The 21154-nt window shown below is 39.8% G+C and overlaps 4 protein-coding genes across 5 annotated transcripts; 1 reads left to right on the top strand and 3 right to left on the bottom strand.

Annotated features, from left to right (window-relative positions):
• Positions 1-438: 438 nt before the first annotated feature.
• On the bottom strand, positions 439-3368 carry LOC137723449 (U-box domain-containing protein 9-like). The gene is made up of 2 exons (XM_068462648.1): positions 2833-3368; positions 439-1903 (listed from the first exon to the last, which is right to left on the bottom strand). The coding sequence occupies exons 1-2, from the start codon at positions 3166-3168 to the stop codon at positions 824-826; spliced, it is 1416 nt and encodes a 471-aa protein (XP_068318749.1). The 5' UTR covers positions 3169-3368; the 3' UTR covers positions 439-823.
• A 665-nt stretch (positions 3369-4033) lies between these two features.
• LOC137722767 (U11/U12 small nuclear ribonucleoprotein 48 kDa protein) lies at positions 4034-9723 on the bottom strand. Of its 2 annotated transcripts, none has more exons than XM_068461850.1 (6): positions 9611-9723; positions 7752-9159; positions 7209-7323; positions 6800-6907; positions 5482-6217; positions 4034-4395 (listed from the first exon to the last, which is right to left on the bottom strand). In XM_068461850.1, the coding sequence occupies exons 2-5, from the start codon at positions 9098-9100 to the stop codon at positions 5501-5503; spliced, it is 2289 nt and encodes a 762-aa protein (XP_068317951.1). In that variant the 5' UTR covers positions 9101-9159; positions 9611-9723; the 3' UTR covers positions 4034-4395; positions 5482-5500. The 2 variants fall into 2 exon arrangements, with proteins under 2 accessions (XP_068317951.1, XP_068317952.1); XM_068461851.1 differs by lacking the exon at positions 4034-4395 and adding an exon at positions 4530-5380.
• A 190-nt stretch (positions 9724-9913) lies between these two features.
• On the top strand, positions 9914-11681 carry LOC137722414 (pentatricopeptide repeat-containing protein At5g18390, mitochondrial). Its single transcript, XM_068461409.1, has one exon. It carries the CDS (start codon positions 9930-9932, stop codon positions 11301-11303), a length of 1374 nt encoding a protein of 457 aa, XP_068317510.1. The 5' UTR covers positions 9914-9929; the 3' UTR covers positions 11304-11681.
• A 148-nt stretch (positions 11682-11829) lies between these two features.
• LOC137722413 (probable UDP-N-acetylglucosamine--peptide N-acetylglucosaminyltransferase SEC) lies at positions 11830-20331 on the bottom strand. Its single transcript, XM_068461408.1, has 28 exons — positions 19964-20331; positions 19513-19658; positions 19300-19398; positions 19157-19207; positions 18784-18900; positions 18586-18642; positions 17962-18081; positions 17753-17815; positions 17579-17657; positions 16975-17084; positions 16827-16880; positions 16676-16743; positions 16479-16581; positions 15848-16050; positions 15590-15686; positions 15143-15214; positions 14938-15014; positions 14724-14840; positions 14546-14630; positions 14302-14469; positions 13919-14029; positions 13750-13836; positions 13514-13641; positions 13316-13398; positions 12980-13085; positions 12727-12873; positions 12392-12512; positions 11830-12271 (listed from the first exon to the last, which is right to left on the bottom strand). Exons 1-28 carry the CDS (start codon positions 20118-20120, stop codon positions 12158-12160), a joined length of 2940 nt encoding a protein of 979 aa, XP_068317509.1. The 5' UTR covers positions 20121-20331; the 3' UTR covers positions 11830-12157.
• Between the last annotated feature and the right edge of the window lie 823 nt (positions 20332-21154).

The following is a 21154-nucleotide window of genomic DNA, read 5'->3' as shown; positions in this document are numbered from 1 at the left end:
CCCTAATTAGACAACGCTATCGAATCTAAACCCACGGCTTCCAAATCTCATGGGTATCTTTTTGGTACAAAATTATTGAGAGATTCTTGAGTCTTGACGAATGTTTGTGGATAGGGGATAGGAGTAGGACCAGAAAATGGCACCATCAAATGCTGCATGATGTGAGTTGTCCTCCAGGGTTTATAATGGCTTGTAGTGAATTGTGGTTTGCATTTTTCTTTCCTTTTTTTTTATTATTAAAGTTCGTAAATCCCATTAGCGCCGACTTAACATGTCGTTATCGAACATAATTATGGTTTAACGACTTAATCCAGTGCTTAAGTATTGTATTAAAAAAAGAAAAGACATCGGAAATTATGCAGCCTGCCGACACACTTAAAATATTAGGGTGGAAGAAACTATGGAGACCCTTCAATTAATCACCATTCAATCACAAAATCCAAATGAAACTTATTATATTTATGATGGCATTTCAAAGAGGCACAAACCCGACAATGTAACATGCGACGAGAGAGATACTAACAGTGTGATATACCACCGGTTCCACCCGAGAATCGGAAAATGAGCCGGAAACACACGGAGAAACAAAATGTACTAGTTGTGATTTCTTTTGCCATCAAAGAGAGGTGAAATTCCGATGGCCATTACAAGTCTAGAAATGGACCAAAACTTTGCCTAGGAAAATTTCAAGTAATGTGTACAAATCTGTGAGCTCTTTCTGTGTACAGGTGGAGTATAGTACGAAATATACGACATTTACATGGGGTGTGATCGGGTAATACCTTCTCGGAGGAGAAAGAAGAGAAGAAAAGTTCGATTTCTGTCAAGCAGTGTGCGTTATTGAACCGGTCCTATTCAGCCTTTCAAGAATTCCGCTGGCCTTTCTCTTTGCCCTCGAAGTCCCAGTTTGTACAAGTCTAGAAAATGTACCATTAACCATTTCCTCTTCCTTAATTTCCTTCAGTTTGGTCCGGTCTGCAAAACAGATAGCGTAAAGGATTGCAACACAGTTCTCCTTGTTGCGCTCGCAGTCACTCTCCCTTGTGATGCCAATCAAGCAAGGCACAGTGCCAAGCTCACACATTTCCTGAACAGCTCTCTGATGGCTCGAGAGCATTGCAAGTATAGCTAACAACTCGGCAACTAAAACACGGTCCATAATCTTCTTCAGAATCACCCTGACTGCTCCAGCATTGATGGCCCTTCCCTTATTTTCGAGGACAGTACACAGGCTGAATACCGCCGAAGCAGCATCCTTCATTGCTAATGGATGCCCCTCATCTAACAGGTCAATCAAAGGTTTGATAGCACCCGATGCTCCAATAGTAATCTTGTTGGAGTCAATTGCTGATAGTGTGAAGAAAGTTGCGGCAGCATTGCTTCTTGTTTGAACGGTTCCAGATATTAAGGATTCAATAAGCAGACAGATGACTGAAGCGTTCTCTGCAACTAATCTTTTGTTATTGTCATGAATTGAGAGGTTTAGTAGTGTGGTGATCAGATCTTCTTGAAGATCAGGATGAGCATCAACCTGTCCTGGTGAAAGTGGGTTGAGCAATTGCGGAATGGTCTCAGTAGATTCGCCAAAAAGTGCCCGAAATGATGAACTTCGCTTTGTTAGCAGTCGAAGCTCTTTTGCTGCTTCTTTCTGATCAGATAGAGATGATGACATCTTCTCAAGCAGTGAATTCAGATATCCTCGGTCTGCATTGGTGACAAGTTGCTCATCAATATCCTGAACAGGTTTCGGAAGCTCAATTTCACGCTCCCTGCACCATTGTGAAATCATTTCTCGAACCAGGTGATTAGGGGTAAGGACAGTATGAGAGATGACTTGGTTTGTTTGAGGGCACGTTCTGTGGCCTTCGTTCAACCACCTCTGAATGAATGGTCGATCAAAAGTCTGTAATCCAATAAAGATATGTAAAACATTAGAAACTGCACGAATTCAAGGTGCTACTAACAAAAGTTGTGAACTCAAAACATCTGACAGATATACGGATTCTTAGATCATACGGTCAAGGAGGATGCCAGCGATGCTACCATATTTGCAGGAGCGGTGATCTGATCCTAAATAATTCATAAACGCAACAAAAAGCAAGTAACTGTTTCTATACCTACTTTGTACATGCAATTTGCCAGTACCTGCCAAAATTGGCGATGCCATGAAGGATAGCAAAACCTCACCGATCCCTCTATTTATAAAGTTTCCTTTTTTCATTGAACAAATTACTCATTGAGGTTTTATAATCACAGCTCCTCTCAGAAGTTCAGTTGAAGCAGTACTCCCTATTCGATCAATACCAGCATTTCGCGGAGATAAGCGCACAATATACATATGTGTGTGTCGCATTTTGTGGAGATAAACGAACAATATACATATGTGTGTGTGCATATGTATATATACACACAATACAAACACATATATCAAAAGAAAAACTACAGAAGTTTCCTTTGGGAGTACTACTCTCGTGATCAAACAATTTTTTGACTTTTCCCATTACAATGGAGGAATGACAACATAAATTACTGACAAGATTATTAAAACTCCAACGGTTCTTCATATCAAACACAAAGTAGCAAACAGTTTCACTGCAAAGAAATTGCACAACAAATGACCGCAGAAAACAAAACAAAAAAAAATCTTGAAATCCCAACTCCAAAAATGAAGAACCAATCTTGATGCGAAAGAAAAAACGAAAATCCCCAATATAAGAACAACCCAAATCTTAAAAACACGAAATTCTTGCATGCAAATTCGAACTAGTCACGAATTCCTCAAAATCTTCACAGATACAGAAAGGAAAAGGTGTAAATTTGTGAACCTGATACCTCTCCAGTGGCCAAGACAACAGGGTCGGCCATGAGCTCTCCGGAAATGGGACATCTGAATTCTTTAGGAACGCCCGCAAGAACACCGCCGCCATGGCTACCGCCTTCAGCGAGTTTGAAAGAGAACGACTTTTCGGACTTCAAGTCTTTCAAAGAAGCCAAGGTTCTGATGGCCTCGTCGGCTGTCTCGACCCTGTAGTCATCTTCGTCGACAATGGCCTTCACCAGCCTCTCCAGCTGCTTCTTTATCTCCACGGCCTTCGCCTTCTCCGCCGCCGTGGACGCATCGGCGTCGGTCACAGTTCCCTCCCCGGAGACGAAACCTTTCCTGGCCATTTGCGGAAGAAAGAAGAAAAATTGAGATCAGGGGTTGCTGTTGATCTGATTATTCGTCTCAGATGAATGGGACGTCGAGAATTGTAGACCGCTGCTGCAGCTGCATCGTCTCGTCTGTCAGAGGAAGGCGAGAGAGAGACAGAGAGAGATGCTCTGTTTTCCTGGATTTCTTTTTGTTTTGGTTTCTGTGTGCGACTGACTGAGAGGAGAGAGAGAAGGAACGAGTGTGACACGCAAAATTCCTTTCAACTGGCACATGTCTAAACTACCTCAACAGTACTTACTGTTCCGAGATTTTTTTAAGAGAGTTTTAACGAAAATATGTGGTACTGTTCACTTTAATGAAAATCATATTTTTACATTAAAAAATTAAATCTGGTACTATTTACTTTACCCTTTATTTTGTTCTTATCGTTAAAACTCATGTCATTTTCTTTAGATTTCCTATTTTTTTAATCTCCGAAAAAAAGATCGGTACACCATATATTATTATTATTATATAAATGAGTGAAGAGAAGTATTTTTAAAGTGTTCATCTACTTGTATAATGAAATATAACGTATGCATCCGTATTCCGAGCACATTGAAAATTATATATTTGTCACTTCTCACTTAGGCCACCATAATGTGAATTTGAACTCAGGTGAAAGAATAGGCATACTCTTCTAGCTTACAGGTCAACTAGTCCTGACATAAATGTGTGAAATCGGTACAGTTAGGAGGAAAGTAACTCGAGTATAGCAGCATGACAAGCTGGATGAACGGATGATTTTGTGTCTTGGTAAAGGTGGCCGAGCTGACACGGCCAACCATGCACCCATGAACTTCTAAACTGTATTTAAATTTAAGTACCAACTGGATAAACTTAACAAATTTACTAATAAACATACAATTAAATAGCAATTTTACATAATCTCTACAAAATTAAAAATGCCAAGAGTACATAACAAGCATTCTTCTTCCATCTACATATTTCAATGAAGGTAAGAAGAAGCCAGGTTTCCGACATGCACTGCTTCCGATTTGTATGAACTCGTCGAAACAATTCATCGGAGAACTGCATTCCATGAGCAAAACAAAACTATTGCATACAACCGAGGGTCAAGGCACCAGTTCTGTGCTTCATCCACTAACGTCATCACTCTCCATGTTGACATAACCAGAGGACAGAGACGTTCCTTTCACGAACTTGTACATTCTAGCAGAAGCTGGGGGCATTTTTCATATCTACAAGGCAAAGAGACAAGGGCATCAGAAAATTCAACCATGACATCACATGCAATGCTGTATACTACAAAACCGGAGTAGAAAGCAAGTAACAAAAAAAGGAACCGGGGGGGGGGGGGGGGGGGGGGGGGGGGGGTGGGTAAGGAGGAGGAGTTAAAAGCTTCCCCAATCGAAATTACAAGGACCGAGAGATTTATAATGATGCTATTCTTTGCAATCCAACGACAAACCTGTTTACCCTTATTTGCAGATTGGGATCTGATACCATGGCCCTCTGTCAGACAATGACCCAGCCGGTCTTTGGAAAGGATTTATGTTATGTGTACTTTTCTTTCTTTTTTTTTAATGCATGAAGCTTTAAGTGCAAAGAAATAGAGAAAATATATCATTTGGGTAATCGGATTCCCTCAGACAAAAATGCAGCACATACATGCACAACATGGAAGTAATTGGTGAGACAATCAGTTAGATTTCTCGGAGAGAGGTTAACAGGATTTAACTTGGCTCATCGATATCGTTAATGTACTTAATTTGGTTTGGTCAGAGAGAGGTCTGGCCCAAAAGAAAATTCAGAGCGAGGTTAGCGTGTAAAGAAAGAGGATTGACATGTACGAGGAGTTTAACAAGGTGGTGGTGTTTTGTCTCGCTTCACTTGACTAACAATTGCTAAATGCGAGACTTCACTATTGCAAGGGTTATCATAATGAAACTGACGTAAATACAGACAAGAGGAATGCAGTAAATAACAATCTCAACTGATAACATGTCGACTAATGAGGGGAAAAAATCATAAGGAATATGGGAATAACCATGCCAGTACGAGTAATGATTTGCCATCAACTTATTATCTACTCAGAACGAGAATGAGCGAGGAAACAAGGACAACTGCAAATATCTAAATGCTTAACAGCTCATAAAAAAACAGTCAAGGATACAAAGGAGGATACAGGTGAAGTTAAAATTGCTGAAGCCTGATGACTTCGGGCTGCAAATTTGGTCAGTAATGTCACAAAAGAAATGTCACTTTCAAATTCAAGTGAGAGCATACTATAAGTACATTAAAAAAAAAAATCAAGAATAACTTACCGACATGGCAGTCATATTTCTAATGGTAGTCGGGAATTTTCTCTTTTTCAGAATGTCTGCCTGCTCTAGCATACTTTCTGTTAGTAGAGAGATCGTCTTCATATAAGTCATGAGGCTCCAGAGGATCATATCTATCATCAAACGTATTTTGTTCCATAGAGTTTGAACTGTGATTCTCATATGTGTATCTATCCCTTCTAACTTTTGATTTCAGATGAGAACTTGACTGAGAAGATGATCTATCTTGAAACTTGGATATGCCAGAAGATGACATTTTGGTTTCATAATGCTTCGTCTTTGTCACCTCCAGATCATCTCGTTCCCTGCGATTGCGAGTATGTCCGTGTGACCATCCATGATCTCGGCGACTTTCTGGACTTCTCGAATGATTTTCTGTATCGCGCCTGTCCCTACTGACACTCCTCTGATCTTCTAGATATTCATGGCATCCCTCAAGACTATGGTTTGGTTTTTCGTGAGCCTTAGTATAAGCATCCCTGGCTGTTGCAGAATGAATAGCATCACTAGAATGAGACTGTTTCCTGCTACGATACGGGGTACTTGCCGCTGACTCATAACTACTTTTTGTTGCCTTATCAGCATCCATGGTGATGTCAGGAGCTGATGGTAGCTCCAATGGAATGCTCCCTTTCCCTTCAGTTCCTTTCTCAAAGCACTCAATCCCACCAGCCTTCTTGATTTCCTCCATGTATACCTCTATAACATCCCTCATTTTCTTCAGAAAGTATAGAAGTAAACATTAAATGCCAATAAAATAAAAAGGGCAAAAAACTGCAGAAGTAAATGCTTCAACAGAGAAAAAAAAAATGATTTTCTTTAGTTATTCCTACTTTCCTACCATCAGTCAAATAAATCGCAACATATTAAAATCAATTATTTTTAGCTCCACCGACCGAGCTTGAAACATAGATCACTCAAGGATTACCATTGTTTCTATAAGTACACTCAAAAGAAATGTTCTCGATGTTTTACCAGCCTCAGTACCCTCCCTGCGTTATTGTGCGGTATCTTCAGTATCAATGTCAATGTCATATATTAGCAGGTAGAGAAGTGCAAATGTATCCTTTTAAGACAATTCTTTGTATTTAGGTTTAATTTCAAACATCGAGGGCTTCTGATGAGGTTTTCTTAGAGTCTACCCATAAAATTCTTTTCCTTTTCAATATTTTGTTTGTCTTTCTTTTGTAAGAACTCAAGAAAGCCACAAATAATACTAGCCAGAATAACTAAAATGATATGCATAGTATAAGATAAGCAACAAGAAATAAACATTCCACAAATATGAACTGCGCCATACCTGCAAAGGTGATCCCTTCACCTTTTTACCACGATATGACATTCTTCGTCTTTTGTAGTCTCGTTCTTCTGCCAATAACTCTTCTCTAGTCTTAGTCTTGTTTGTTTCCTTGAGTTCAACCAACAAAGAAGAACCAAATTCAGGAATTTCAGGCTATTACTAGGTTTATTCTTCATCTAATTAAAACCATACTTTAAAATGCAATAATCGCTAGAAAAGACAAGATCTTTAATCATGATAGGATACTCTCTACACTGTTGAAATTATTTTTGATCTCTCTGAGAACCCTTTACTTAATCTAAAATGGTAATAAAGAATCCAGACTCCCAGCAGAAAGATAAGCTGAATCACTTTAAACAAGCATCATGTGTCTACTAAGTTATCTTGAAACAATGATATTATCTGGTACCTGGTCACGTGATTTCTCCCAATGAATCCCATCATGGTCAATAATGGGTTTATACTGACTTCGGTTTTTCCGTTCCTCATGAGCTCTTTGTGATACATAATCATGATCAACCACCCTACAAAGAAAGACAGTACAAGAAAAAATTAGCATTTCATAAGCAATCCCAAAAACAACAGATATGTCAAAATATGGAACTGACAAACAGCCATATGAATAAGAGTCTAAGACTTGTATGTGTGTAACAACTAACAACCCAGTTGGAATAAATGTTAGCAAAAGGACAGTTTGCTCCAAACAGCAGAAATGGCCAACAATAACAAAAACAAAGTATTGGCTATTTTACAAAGGTTTCTATGAAGATCCGAAGCACTGGCAGATCCCTGGCCTTTTCAGTTACTAATAATATTTCTTCTAACAAACTCCCGTGTTTAGCATTTGTTTCTATTCACCTCCCTCCGTTATGCTTCAACTAGATTTTCAACATATTAAAAGTAAACCTGAAAGCAAGCTCAACATAAAAATGAAATTGAGCATAGTGCATACCGTTGATATCTAGTAAGGGTGTTTGAAACCCTTTGTGCTTTAATTTTTTCTTCTAGCAAGGACCTTTCATGCAATGCTGCAACGGCTGCAGCAACCTGGGACACAAATACCACCCTACCGATAATGTTTTCCTTCATCATGCTATTCCCTTCACCATCTGTGTTTAGTGGTTTCATAATTTCGGCATCCCTCACACCATTGCCATTGGCATCCAGATTCAATGAACCCCCTTCTAAAGAAGGAGACTCTGTCACCTGTTGCTCCAATGGGAAAATTAACGAGCCCATTGCAGCATCTGATATGCATTTCTTAAGGACGCTTATGACAAAAACTTTCCCATTTTGTGCACCATACAGTATGGAAAGCTGAGAAGCCAGCCACGTCAAAGCTTGAACCATAGTGGGACACTCAAAACTTTTACTCTTTGGATCTCCTTTCTTTACCTTACTTAAAGCTTCCCTTAAAATCGCCTTCAAGCACAACTGGAAAAGTAACAGTATATGACCCCTCATAGCCACATCAATCACAACTCCATATTGTGGTGAATTTGCAATCACCCATATGGCTAAATCACATTCTCTAACCACACCCAACCCCAAAATGACACGAAGAACACAGTACGAGTACATAAAAGGAAACTCATTCCAGCCCTCAACTTCGGATTTAATAGCCCACAACTCAGATGGAAAAATTCTACACCACTCGTTGTCAAAATCCATAACCTCTCTCTCTCCTGGATCAATAAAGTTTGCACACTCAGCTGACAAAATTAATGGAAGTGTGAACATTCTGTCAACACCATCCAGAGCAGAAAAGTTAACGACAGCAGGGCAATCATTGTAGAAGAAATTGGAATCAAAATCCGCAAAGTATTGCTCCAACGACAAGCACAGGTCAGCCTCTGAGCCATTAACTGTTTGAAGAAAACTTTTTCCAATGTGGGATTGCTCAGACGATTTGAGGGTTTTGGTGTAGTTGCGAGGCGGGAGAGTGTCAAGCTGGAGAGGGTGAGGATGGGAAGGGCAGTGGAGGGAGTGGGAGAAAAGAGAGTCAGGGTGCACACGGTGGTGGGGGTTAAAAGGGCAGGCGACAAGGCCACTATGTAAATTATGGTAACTTGAGTTTTCGAGAGGGAGGAGAGCGGAGAGTGAGTCGAGGGTCCTGTTAGACTCGCGAATGAGGGTATTGAGAGATGAGATTGTGATCGAAAGATCAGGGGGCAGAGGATGAGTGAGGATTCCGGGAGGTGTGTTTTGTGGCTCAGAGTGGAAGTAATCGGGGTTAGGATTATGACTTGAAGGATGGAAAGTGAAGGGTGGGTGGGAAAATTGAGCAGGAGGATGATTCATGGCGGATTCTAACCAATGTCCAGCTCAAAAATTCACAAAATTTCCACCTGCAATTTTATCTGATACAATGATACGGTACAAAATCAGCTGCCAGAAGTTCCCAACATATAAGCATGCATATACACGCGAGCGCACACACAACACATATAATATATATATATATATATCATATGGGTCGAAATTCGTATGATTTAAACAGAAATAATCTCCAGATAAAGAACTGAACTAAATAATTTTGAAGATTTAAGCATTTAAAAGAGCAAATCACACCATACTAAGAGAAATATATATACAATAATACATGAATACAAACATATATATATACACACATACATGCATATGCATGTATATATATTTATTTATTCCAAATAATTTCATGAATAAAACCAGAATCTCAGTAAATATTTTCTACAACCATCTTTAAACCACCAAATCTTAGCTTGTTTTACCGCCATCGGAACGGCAACGTTTAGCTTTACAAGTTCGACGGATAGAGGGAGAGGGAATTACCCGATGCTGAAACCAAAGCGACGTCGTTTGCTTCCTTCTTTCCAGCCTGAAAGAAGCGAGAGCTGAGAAAGCCTTCTGCTTTCGTTTCGAGATGTAAAATCAGAAGGTTGAAGACGAAGAAGAATAAGAAACGACGTCGTTTCCTCAACTACAATGGGGACCAATTGGGGTAATTTCGTGAATACCACTAAATACATAATGTCTCTTATACCCTTCAAAATACGGAATTTACCAATGGTATTATTGGGAATTCACACTTCACTCCCGCTTTAAAGTAAAATCACTCAATTTTGCAACCTCTTTGGAAGCAGCGAAACATATGTTGGGCGCCGCCAAAAACTCACCGGTCCTCCACAGACCGCAACCACTCCGCCGCCTCCTCCGCCACTTCACCACCGCCCTTAATGCCGCCCCTCCAAACGGCGTCGTCCCGACAAAAGACGACTACTTCTCAGCCATCCATCACATCTCCAACATCGTCCGTCGCGACCACTACCTGGAGCGGACACTCAACAAGCTCCGAATCGCCGTCGACTCGGACCTCGTCTACCGCGTCCTCCGCGCCTGCTCCGCCCACGGCACCGAGTCGCTCCGATTCTTCAACTGGGCCCGGACCCACCACCCCACCTACCACCCCACGACCCTAGAGCTCGAAGAACTCGCCAAGATCCTCGCTCGCGCCAAAAAGTACGAATCGATGTGGAAGCTCCTCGAATCGATGCAGACCCACCACGAATTAACGCTCTCGGAAGAAACCCTCTGCTTCGTGATCGAAGAGTACGGCCGCCACGGCCTGGTAGATCAGGCGGTGGAGCTTTTCAATCGTGCGCCGAAGACCTTCCGGTGCTCCCAATCCGCCGGAGTTTACAACGCTCTGCTGTTCGCCCTCTGCGAAGGGAAGCTCTTTCATGGGGCATATGCTCTGGTGAGGAGGATGATCCGAAAAGGGGTTGTTCCGGATAAGAAGACGTATTCGATTTTGGTGAATGCTTGGTGCTCCAATGGGAAAATGCGGGAGGCCCAATTGTTCTTGGAGGAGATGAGCAGCAAAGGGTTCAATCCACCGGTTCGCGGCCGCGATCTTCTCGTCGAAGGGCTGCTCAACGCTGGCTACGTCGAGGCTGCGAAAGGGATGGTAAGGAAGATGGTGAAGGAAGGATTTGTGCCTGATGTTTCTACTTTTAATGCATTGATGGAGGCTATATGTAAATGTGGGGAGGTTGATTTTTGCATTGATTTGTATTGGGAAGCAAATGGTTTGGGGCTCTGTCCTGATATCAACACTTACAAGGTGTTGATTCCGGCGGTTTCGAAGGTGGGGAGGATTGATGATGCGTTTCGGCTTCTGCATAACTCGATTGAAGAGGGGCATAAGCCGTTTCCGAGCTTGTATGCTTCTATAATTAAGGGAATGTGCAGGAGGGGGCAGTTTGATGATGCATTTTGTTTCTTTAGTGAGATGAAGGATAAGGGGCATCCTCCCAACAGGCCAGTGTATACCATGTTGATAACGATGGCTGGACGCGGAGGGCGGTTTGTTGAGGCTGCGAATTACTTGGTGGAAATGACTGAGATGGGGTTGATGCCGATTTCGCGGTGCTTTGATTTTGTTACTGATGGATTGAAGAACTGTGGGAAGCATGATACGGCTAACAGGATTGAACAATTGGAAGTTTCTCTCCGTGGCGCGTGATGTGTCGATAGAGCGTTGAAGACGACGGATTTTGGCAGTTTTGAGGATCTAGTGGCTATGTGCATTGTGCATTGCCGGTTGTGCTCGAGGAGAAGGATGAGGCACCTGCTTCCCGGGGTACGATGTACAGAGCGCATGGAAGAAACGATGGCCATTTTGGTACTCAATTGGGGTATACTATGAACAGAGCGCATACCACGCCAACAGTTAACAGAAAAATTGACTCGCAGAGGTTTAACATTGCTACAATTTGTAAGATAAGATATGAGATTATGATACGATTTATATTTAAGACGGTTTTGTATAATTTAGACGACAAATTATTATGCTTCTGGTTCATTTATTTTATAAAAAGTGAAATAAGAAACGTAGGACAGAATTTGCTTGCAAACTGAATGCCAAAGCGAACCAAGGCGGCCGCAAATCGCAATTAATTTTCGGCAGAGTTTCAGTTCAAGCCGAAAGAAAACGGAAAATGTCTCAGAAAGAGTGTAGTTTACGATCGAAAATGTAAAAGAACAAGAGCAGACGGAACCAATACATTACCATTAATGATACGACGGTTAACGTGGGAGACATAAATCAGCACACAAGTATACCATCTCCATTACATAAGAGACGTACAAATCACAAGATTATATGGTAGATGGAGGGAATGGTGCGGAGGGGAGCAAGTGGAAAGAGTGACATACTGAATACTGCTACGTCGAGCTAATCTCTCCTCCGACTCGAAACTTGTCCAGGATTTAACATATTGGGTAATAATTATATGGATCTCCTAATCCATTGAAGCAACTTCCCTATTTTGTTTCTCTCCTAAACTATCTACAAATCCCGTCTCTAACTTTGCCCTTCTACCTGTCGTAGGGAAACTCTAAATCGTTCTCGGTGACTTTGAAATGCTGCGGCTTCTGGCCCGAGCAATGCAGATTCCACATTTTGAAGTAACTCCTCTCCAGATTCCTCACCTGCAACAGGTTGTTTCAAGAGATTATTACCAGTTCTTTAATTCCAACGGTTAGTCATATGCGACAAGAATTTGAAAATACAACTGATATAAATGCGCAGGACATGCTGCTTTAACTCACCCAGCGTGCGGTGTCGAACAGAGGACAAGTCAGTCGGGCTGCCTTGAGCTTGGTGGCAAGAGCACGGAGCTTTGGAGGATTCAACGCCAGAGACACTGCCCTCTCTTCATACTCTTTCATGCTATAGGAAGTCAAAACAGGAAAGGAAAATTGTTACACTCGTGTATACGTACGACAGAAGCGTCAGGTGAGAGGACAAGAACAAAGCCTTCAGAAACAAGTATTTCGCAAAGTGACAAGGGCTCTTTGAAAACGGTGGATGATAAAGACATCATTTTATGAAATACTTGCAAAGCCGCTAGAGAGTCTGAAGGTTGCCCATAAAAAAGGCATACCTGCTAACAATCATCTCATCTCCCAGTCCAGTGGCGAGACACAGTGATCCAGCAACCCTGGTAGCCATCTTTTCAAGGGGAAGGGTCACCATCGGCAGACCTGCCCATAGAATATCCGTGCCTGTCGTATGTGCATTGCACAAAGGCCTAAAGACAAAAACTCCCACAATCAATATTTTAGCTTACTATGACCAGTACACAATGAAAGAGAGCCTTCAGATTTCTCAAAGGAATCAAGGGAAAAGAAGATTACGTGTCAAGGAATAAATCTGCCAACGCACTCCGCCTGATATGTTCACCTTTCATAGCAACATCCGTGAAGATGATTTGGTCTGGCTGGACTCCTTGATCAACAGCATCTGAACAAAGTCCAATAAATAACAAAAATATCACAAACGGGTTTAATTTTTTGGGTGAAAACCAGAGGTTAAGGCCCATTATTAAATGGTTTTAAATTCAGACTGAAACATCAAAGGCTGTGTTATTTCTTTTACTTGGACTGGGTATTCTGAAATGGTTGCAAAAATGAGGTTTAAGGGAATGCAATCAATTAATATAAGGGAGTATATTAGTAAATTGTAGCACTTACATTTACGAAGTCTTGTTTCGCCTGCAGCTGGGAATCTGAGGAGCCAAAGTGCACTGTTGGGTACACGTTTAAGAATATTGCACCTAGAAAACATAGAAATGACTAGTGAGATGATGAATTATGTACAATATGCACTAATATAATTTTTGGTTCTTTAGGAATTGCTTCTATGAACATGGAGGAATATGATGATATTACCAAGTATTAAAAATTTCAGGATCCATTTTGTACAACTGATTGAAGCATGCAAATATAAATTTATCCTCAGGCAGCCCATAATCTGATCGCTTGTGCCGGCAGCTTGGATCCAACACATCTTGATTTTTCTGAACACAAAATTGAATGGTGATTCAGGTGCCATGTAACTTTGCTCAAGTGAATAAAATAAGAAAACAGACTAGAAAACTTTCTGTAATATGATTATTAACACCAACCTGCTTATAATCATTCACAAAGTAGCAATGCGGGAGATGAACAATTTTCTCAGAATAAATATGTGCGTAGCGTAAAGGTGAAACGAACTGAAAGCAAAGACACAGCAAATCAGACAACTACAGCCAACAAAATTGTGCTCTCCAAGACATAAGGTGGCCCAATTCAAACCTCATCAGTGACTAGATAATCGATATAATTTGCCCCCGTGGTACCAGGGAACCCCATGTATGAAACCTGAATGGGAGCTGGCTGCATAGCAAATATCTCATTTCTTGCCCCCTGCATGATGAATGTGTAATTAAGTCATTTAAACAAGTAACAACAGATATATGTTACAAATGCCATCATTAGAAGCTGAGTGTAGAATAAACAACTACAATTTGTTGATGTACAATCATAATTATAAGAAAAATGTAGTCATAGTTATAAGAAAATATTAACAAAATGTATCACACAAATAGGCACATTTTCTAGGTCTACTTATTGCTTGCTATAAGGTTTATCAAAGATTATTTGAGGACGAGAAACAGAAATCAACAGAAGAAGTATACCTTTGTATAGCCATTGAGGTTAATTAAGACTTGTATCTTATCTTCATTAATCATTTTGGCAATCGTATCTGATGACAAAGAAGAGACATCCGTAAAGTGCTCCACTTCAGACTGGATGCGTTGTCTCCATTCCGTTCCATCATTTGGACTCAAGGCATAACAGAAAACCTATATAATAATGCTAAGTTTAACAGGCAGTAAAGAACATAAAAAGAACCAATAAGAGAGTACAAAAAGTACAAACCTCAACATTGTCCTTGTTATGCATCCCAAACACAGATCCCATAAGATGTGACAAAGGGTGATTACCGAAGTCACTGCTTACATATCTGCAAATCAAGAAAGGTCCTCACACATTTAAGGAGAAGTAAAGGAATGGCAAATAAAGCGATTAGTCTTAAGCATATCCTCTCAAAACATACCCAACCCTTAGTCTCTGAGGTCCACCATTACGCCTTATGGGGACAGGAGCAGGATGGTTGAAGGGAGAAAGTCCAAATCGGGATGCAACTATGGAGCAGTGTGCAGCATATTTACGACTTCGAAAGAGAAAACAAACTTGTGAATGAGAAGAAAAATAATTCCTGCTAGTGCTATTGCTTCTTAAAGCCTAAAACACTGAACATACAGCTCTACCTAATTTCAAGTGCCAGAATTGGATCAATAGGATATGCTATTGCGTGGAAAGGTTGCACACTAGGCAGAAGAGACATCTGAAATAATAAACAATTAGCGTTCAGGTAACTCTGAGCAAAGTTATGAGCGATAGAAACAAGACTAGAAATGAAAATGATCAGTTTTAACAAAATAAGAAGTACAATGAGGATATATCAAGACTGACATTAATCTGCCTCCTGATTATGCCTTCCACTTCAGAAAACATTTTGTCACGATCCTCCCAACTGCATACACACTGGAATATACAATCATATTAATTTACATGTAAAGATTTCAAAATCTCAGCTGCATTGCAAACAACACAAGGCATACAAGTAGAGGTGAAACATAGATATGCTCATCTACTTTTGATTACAGCATAAATGCTTTCATTTTTCACTTCTACTTATGGAGTCATCAACAAGAATAAAACCAATTCTATGGTCGTGGATACATCCACATAACTCCAAAAGTTTTCAAGTGTACAGGCACGTGTGTGCACATTTGTGTCAGTGTCCAAGAGCAAACCAACATGCAGAGTTTAGATTCATTCAAATTTCTGAGGAAAAAAAAAACTATACATTAAAAAGTTCGAAAAAATCACTTCACTTCCATCAAATTAAGATAATACCTGTAATGTATGTAAAAGATTACAAGTTGCCTCTGGAAAATCAGTTCGAAGATGCAATGCCTGACTATAGCTCTTAATAGCAGCCTCGACATGTCCACTGCAAGATGAGTTCAAGAAATGTTAGTTCCACTTCCACACAAGGGCTGTGATAGTTTTCATATCCATCTGAAACATCAAGCTACTTTACTAAAATTTACTCGATTGGAGTTTGTTATAGCCCAAAGATGAAATTCCCTGATGTAAACACGAGTACCATACCTATCCTTGTAAGCTGAAGCCAAGTTTGCATGAGCTTCAGCCATAGTTGGCCGGACAGATATTGCATGTATGTAGTCCTGAATTGCTTCACTGACTCTGCCAATCTCCTTGTATGTGTTGCCCCTGTTGACAAGCCCATCAGCTGCCAAGGGATCAATGCGAAGAACCTCATTGTAGCAAGAAATTGCATCCGCATAGTTCCCCTGTGATGAAAGCATGCATAATAAAGAATTACAGCAGAATACAAATGATAAATAAAAGATAGAGCAATTCTTCTTTTGATGCTTTTAGATTTTATTTCTACTCTTAACCTTAGAAACCAATCCTTTCTTGTGAGGGTTTCACCTATTCCTGAAAATATGGTTATTACAGCCCTCCCCCTAAAATGACAGCTTTTTGGTGTGCGGAATCTTCATCTTTATAAAGTTTGCATGGATTTTAGTAAGAGGAAAAAAACAGGTCCACATTTTCCAGAAGCTTTGAAGGAGCAATTTTTTGTAGTACCATCCTCCCCCCTCTATCCCAACCCCAAAAATGGCAGTTTTATTTTTGTTCAAAAGAAACACCCACACCCCATGGGAGGGAAAAACAAACTTGCAACAACCTAAGAATTGTATCACAGAAGCAATACCTGTTGCTTATAGATGATGGCAAGATTATTAAAAGGAGCAGACAATCCAGTTGTTACGGTCAATGTGGCCTTATAATATTGAGCAGCAGCAGCCACCATGTTCCTACATATACAGTACTTTAATTGTTAAAATCCCGAACTAATTGTTTCAACATTAATAAATTAATAAAATTCACAAGTATTTCAAGATCGCATACCATTCCATATAAATATTCCCAAGGTTTGTAAGCGCTTGTGGATGGTTAGGTTGTAAAGTAAGGCATTGCTGCATGCAGTAACACAAAAGGTTATGTAAAACGGAAGATCATATGCAATTCAAACAAACCTGACACCACAGGTTGAACCTACATTGTAGCATTGAATTGCTTCATCCACTCTGCCAATGTCTTTCAGAGCATTGCCCTTCAAATGGTGGAAAAAAAAAATTAAGTCGGTGTAAGTTGCAATTACAAATCCGAAAATCATAATTTATAAAATTAAATATATGAGAACCAACCAAATTATTGTAAGCCTCCAAAAATCTTGCATCACAGGAAATGGCTTGCTTATAATGTAGGATTGCCAGATCCAGTTGACCTTGCTCATAATACGAACTAGCCAAATTTCCTGCGCCAAACAATTCAATAAAGGTCAAAGAAAATCCATGAAATTGCTACCACAAAAAAAATATATCTGAACAGATGGAAAAGTAAACGAGGATTCCTCAACAGAGTTCAAAACAAGTTAAAAAAAAAAAAAAAAAAAAAAAGCTTTTAAGTTACAAATATTTATTACACTGAGATGCATAAAAGTAGTCAGTTAAGACGAATGTAGCCATCAACTGACTCATCCATGTGCAATAATTTTAGGAATATTTACCATTCTCTTTCTGCTTAAAGGACATGTTTCAAGTCCATAATGCCAAATTACAAGTTATTATGCACATAGACCGTTAAGCGTTGAGACAAAAAGTAGCTGTCAACCATATCCATATTACTACAAAGACTAGTAGGGACAAAAAACAAAGATTTCTCATAACCATAAGGAAGAACCACTTAATCTAACAAGTCAAGAACAAATAAAAAGATGAAAAAGCCAAGACATGGTAAGATATTACTCACCGAAAGCCATTGCATAGTTGGGTCTTGTCTGGAGAGCACGCTGATAACACACGATTGCCTCCTGAGGCAGTCCCAAAGCCTGGAAAAGGCAAAAGAAATAGCTTGTTTTTCTCCAACACAAGTCCAGCCACTTGCACCTACCCAACCTTACTGGCATTAGGCATGACAGCTTACCTTATAAACATTCCCAAGGTTGAGATACGCATCTGGAAAAGCAGGTTTGAGTTTCACAGCCTCCTGAGATAGAAAAGTATCCAAGGAAAAAGAACACAATTTAAGAACAATTCTAAATAGGGCAATCATGTATTGTACTAAGATGTAAAAGAATCAGTACATCACAAAGTCAGAAGATGATTAATGGGTGAACACAAAATTTATGATACCTTATAGTACTGCAGGGCTCTATTAAGATCACCAGACTCCATGAAAAGACCAGCAAGATTAGACCATGCAATAGCGAAGTTTGGTTGTATACGTATAGCCTCAAGGTAGCAACTGTATGCCTGCACAAAAGGTTAGAGTCTGACTATTTGCAGTCTTGGGGATGGGAGTAACAACAAGAATCATCTGAGCCCTGGCCTGGGGACAACAACTTCATATCTGTTTGAACTGTAAATTCACATTCAGTTCCACACATGAATTATTCCATCAGTGACTTTACTTGAGATGCATTACAGAATTTAAATGTTGAACAGAATTATCATTCCAGTACACTGTTGAGAAATCCAAATTTATTTAACCCCACAAATCTGGGCAGGGGAAAAGTTTGGGCCAGGTGGATATTAACTAGAGCAGTAGCTCAGACTTTCAGGACCACATTCTGTACTGGTACTGGATCAGAACAGAAAGTGATACAACAGTAGGTCTAGGCAAACAGTATGGAAGCTAGGGAAAAGAATAAACAACAGCCCTAAATCCTATACAGCGCAATCTAGATTTTAGCTTCCAATACATATACGGTAACTAAAACATAATGCAAGGTAATACATTTATTTTCTAAGACTTACCTCTTGCACCAATCCCCGTGCCTTCATTAGATTTCCAAGATTACTATGGGCATCAACCTGTATACCAAATTACCAATTTCCCACTGTAGTTAGCTTGCAGATAACATTGAAAGTAAAATAGCATAGAACCTTGGATCGGACAAAAGAACAACAAGAACATCCTGTTGTAAGTCAAAAACAAAGAAGATAGAAGCCTACCAAATGGGGATTTAATGCAAGTGCCTGGCGACAACACTGTGCCGCTTCTTCATGTCTTCCCTTCCGCATGTATGCACTAGCTAAGTTTGACCATGCATCACAGAAGTTGGGACGAAGCTGCAGCCAAGAAAAACTAAGATCAACAAACTACACAAGAGAATGAGAAGACAAGGGCACCTAAACCATTCAAACTGAAGCAGAACAACTTAAACTTTATAAACAAAGGACATCCAAAAAGTTTAAGAACCAAACCAGGGTAATTTGACACTATAAATTACAAACTGAAAGAAAACTCAACATCCATTTTAATCCCTTTCTAAGGCTTGAGGAAATACAAGCATAGTCAGAAAACAGTATAAAATAGTATACGAACCTCAATGGCAACCAAATAATAGCGAATAGCAAGGTCATTATTTCCTTTTTCCTGCAAAAAGAACAAACCAACTCAACATTATGGACAATTATTCAACAAGAAAAAATGGGTGAAAGTAGGCAACTATGCATTCATGACATTACCTTCCAAGCATTAGCCATGTTCCCATAACACTCAGCAAAATGGGGCTCAATTCGAAGGGCTTCTTCATTTTTGGCGATACACATATCAAAGTCATGCAACTGGAACGGAATAAAGCACACATAAAATTAATTAATTTCAGGTTCCCAACACCAATAGAATGGAGAAAAACCAGCGAAAGAAAAAGAGATTAGTTTGGTGAATTAAAATTGAACCTGATAATAGATTGCACCCAAAAGCAGGAGATTGTCGGTGCGAATCGGGTTTTTCTCATACACGATTTTGCTATGCTCTAGTGCCTCCTTATAGTTTCCAGCCTTGTACATTTGATGAGCAACAGTCAAATGTGCGTCTTCATCGACTACATAATCGAATAATTCATCAATTAGCCTCAACTATCAGAAATTCAAATAATTTACCAAACGAGCACCTCCGACGCCTCCCAACCTGGAATAATTGATGAAAACCCTAACCCTAAAATTCGAAATTTAGCTTTTCCATCAAATTTTTAGCTAAAAATTAATCACCAACACAGCAACATCGATTAAAACAACCCCAAAATTGCAACCGAAGTTTCAAACTTTGATTAAAAAACAATTTGGAAGTTCATATTCCGATTAAAACAAAAAAAAGAAATTAGACAAAATTGGGATCAGAAAATGGAACCTTCACGAGCATCGTGATGAGGCTTGAAAGGGACCAAGCAGAGCGACGACGGCTCCGGCTTGATCCCAAAGGAGTCATCGCGAGCGACGCCGAAGTGAGCCCTAGAAGCTCCGACCACCGCCGGCGGCTGACGAGCCTCTCCCTGAACCGTGATCATCGTGGCGAACCTCCTCCTCACCCGCCCCCGATCACTACCATCCAACTGCGATCGGACTGCCCGCAACTCTCTCTCGAGCTGTCCGGCTCTGCCCCTTGGCTTCTGATTTTTTTTTTTTTTTTTTTTTTTTTGGAGTTCTGAAGTTTGCAAGAAGCGGCTTTTGTTGGAAGCGCTTTTTGTTTTTCGGTGCTTTTTTGGTGCGGAGAACAGAGCACAACGCGACAGAAAGAGGGGTTTAAATAAATGGTGGAGAAGTGGGGCTGAGGGCGCGAGCGATCTGGGCCGTCGGATGCGGGGAAGTGATTCAGATTTGGGATTGGAATTTGGATGTCGTGGCGGTTTTCTTAAGATTCAATGAACTTATTCGGAATTTTTCACCCAAAAAAGGAAGAAAAACTTAAAACGTGTTTTGGACACGTAATCTTAGGCTGACTAATGAATGCAAAAGCGCGTACATTTAATTACTTCGGGATTAAATGGTTCACCTGAAACATTACTAGTACGTTCGGAAATAAATCACGAGTCATTATATAAATAATAGATATTAAAACATGTATTTTTTTTACCTCCAGATTATATGTATTGGAGGATTTGTGTTTGAACTCTCTCAAACAATATCGTTTGTAAAAGAACATATCAACATAATTTAGTGTTTGAACTCTCTCAAATAATATCGTTTGTATAAAAACATATCGACATTGTTTAGTAAGCTAATCTAGTTGAATAAGGTTAATTATAGTAAATGGAAGAGACGCAATGTCCATTCAAGTAGAGTAAAATAAATAAATGTATATTTATATATAAAAATATAATGAGTGTTTATTCAAGTATTCAACGTGTCTTTTATAATTTATTGAAAAAATAAAATGTAAAATGAAAGTTATATATTTTCTGTCTAAATGAGAGTTACGACTTAAAAGGGTCTAGACTCCCTTTCTTAGATTTCAAACGTCTAAGGATTAATTAAGGTGGTAGTCAACCGTCTAGTGCCTAGGCAGATATTCTTTAGAGTAATGACTTAAAGTAACCTTATT

This window comes from Pyrus communis, chromosome 17, assembly GCF_963583255.1.
Source record: "Pyrus communis chromosome 17, drPyrComm1.1, whole genome shotgun sequence".
NCBI classification, from domain to species: domain Eukaryota; kingdom Viridiplantae; phylum Streptophyta; class Magnoliopsida; order Rosales; family Rosaceae; genus Pyrus; species Pyrus communis.
The sequence above is the reverse complement of the archived record's forward strand: the minus strand, read 5'-3'. Positions and strand labels throughout refer to the sequence as shown.

Excerpts from the sequence above, each read along its gene's own strand:
- LOC137722767 (XM_068461850.1), bottom strand. The coding sequence starts at position 9,100 with ATGAATCATCCTCCTGCTCAATTTTCCCACCCACCCTTCACTTTCCAT. Across the intron at positions 7,324-7,751 it reads ACCCTTACTAGATATCAACG|GGTGGTTGATCATGATTATG; the intron begins GTATGCACTATG and ends CTTTCTTTGTAG. Across the intron at positions 6,218-6,799 it reads TGAAGGGATCACCTTTGCAG|AAAATGAGGGATGTTATAGA; the intron begins GTATGGCGCAGT and ends TACTTTCTGAAG.
- LOC137722413 (XM_068461408.1), bottom strand. The coding sequence starts at position 20,120 with ATGATCACGGTTCAGGGAGAGGCTCGTCAGCCGCCGGCGGTGGTCGGA. Across the intron at positions 14,631-14,723 it reads CCTCAGAGACTAAGGGTTGG|ATATGTAAGCAGTGACTTCG; the intron begins GTATGTTTTGAG and ends CTTGATTTGCAG. Across the intron at positions 13,837-13,918 it reads ATTATCTAGTCACTGATGAG|TTCGTTTCACCTTTACGCTA; the intron begins GTTTGAATTGGG and ends CTTTGCTTTCAG.
- LOC137722414 (XM_068461409.1), top strand. The coding sequence starts at position 9,930 with ATGTTGGGCGCCGCCAAAAACTCACCGGTCCTCCACAGACCGCAACCA.
- LOC137723449 (XM_068462648.1), bottom strand. The coding sequence starts at position 3,168 with ATGGCCAGGAAAGGTTTCGTCTCCGGGGAGGGAACTGTGACCGACGCC. Across the intron at positions 1,904-2,832 it reads TTGTCTTGGCCACTGGAGAG|ACTTTTGATCGACCATTCAT; the intron begins GTATCAGGTTCA and ends ATTGGATTACAG.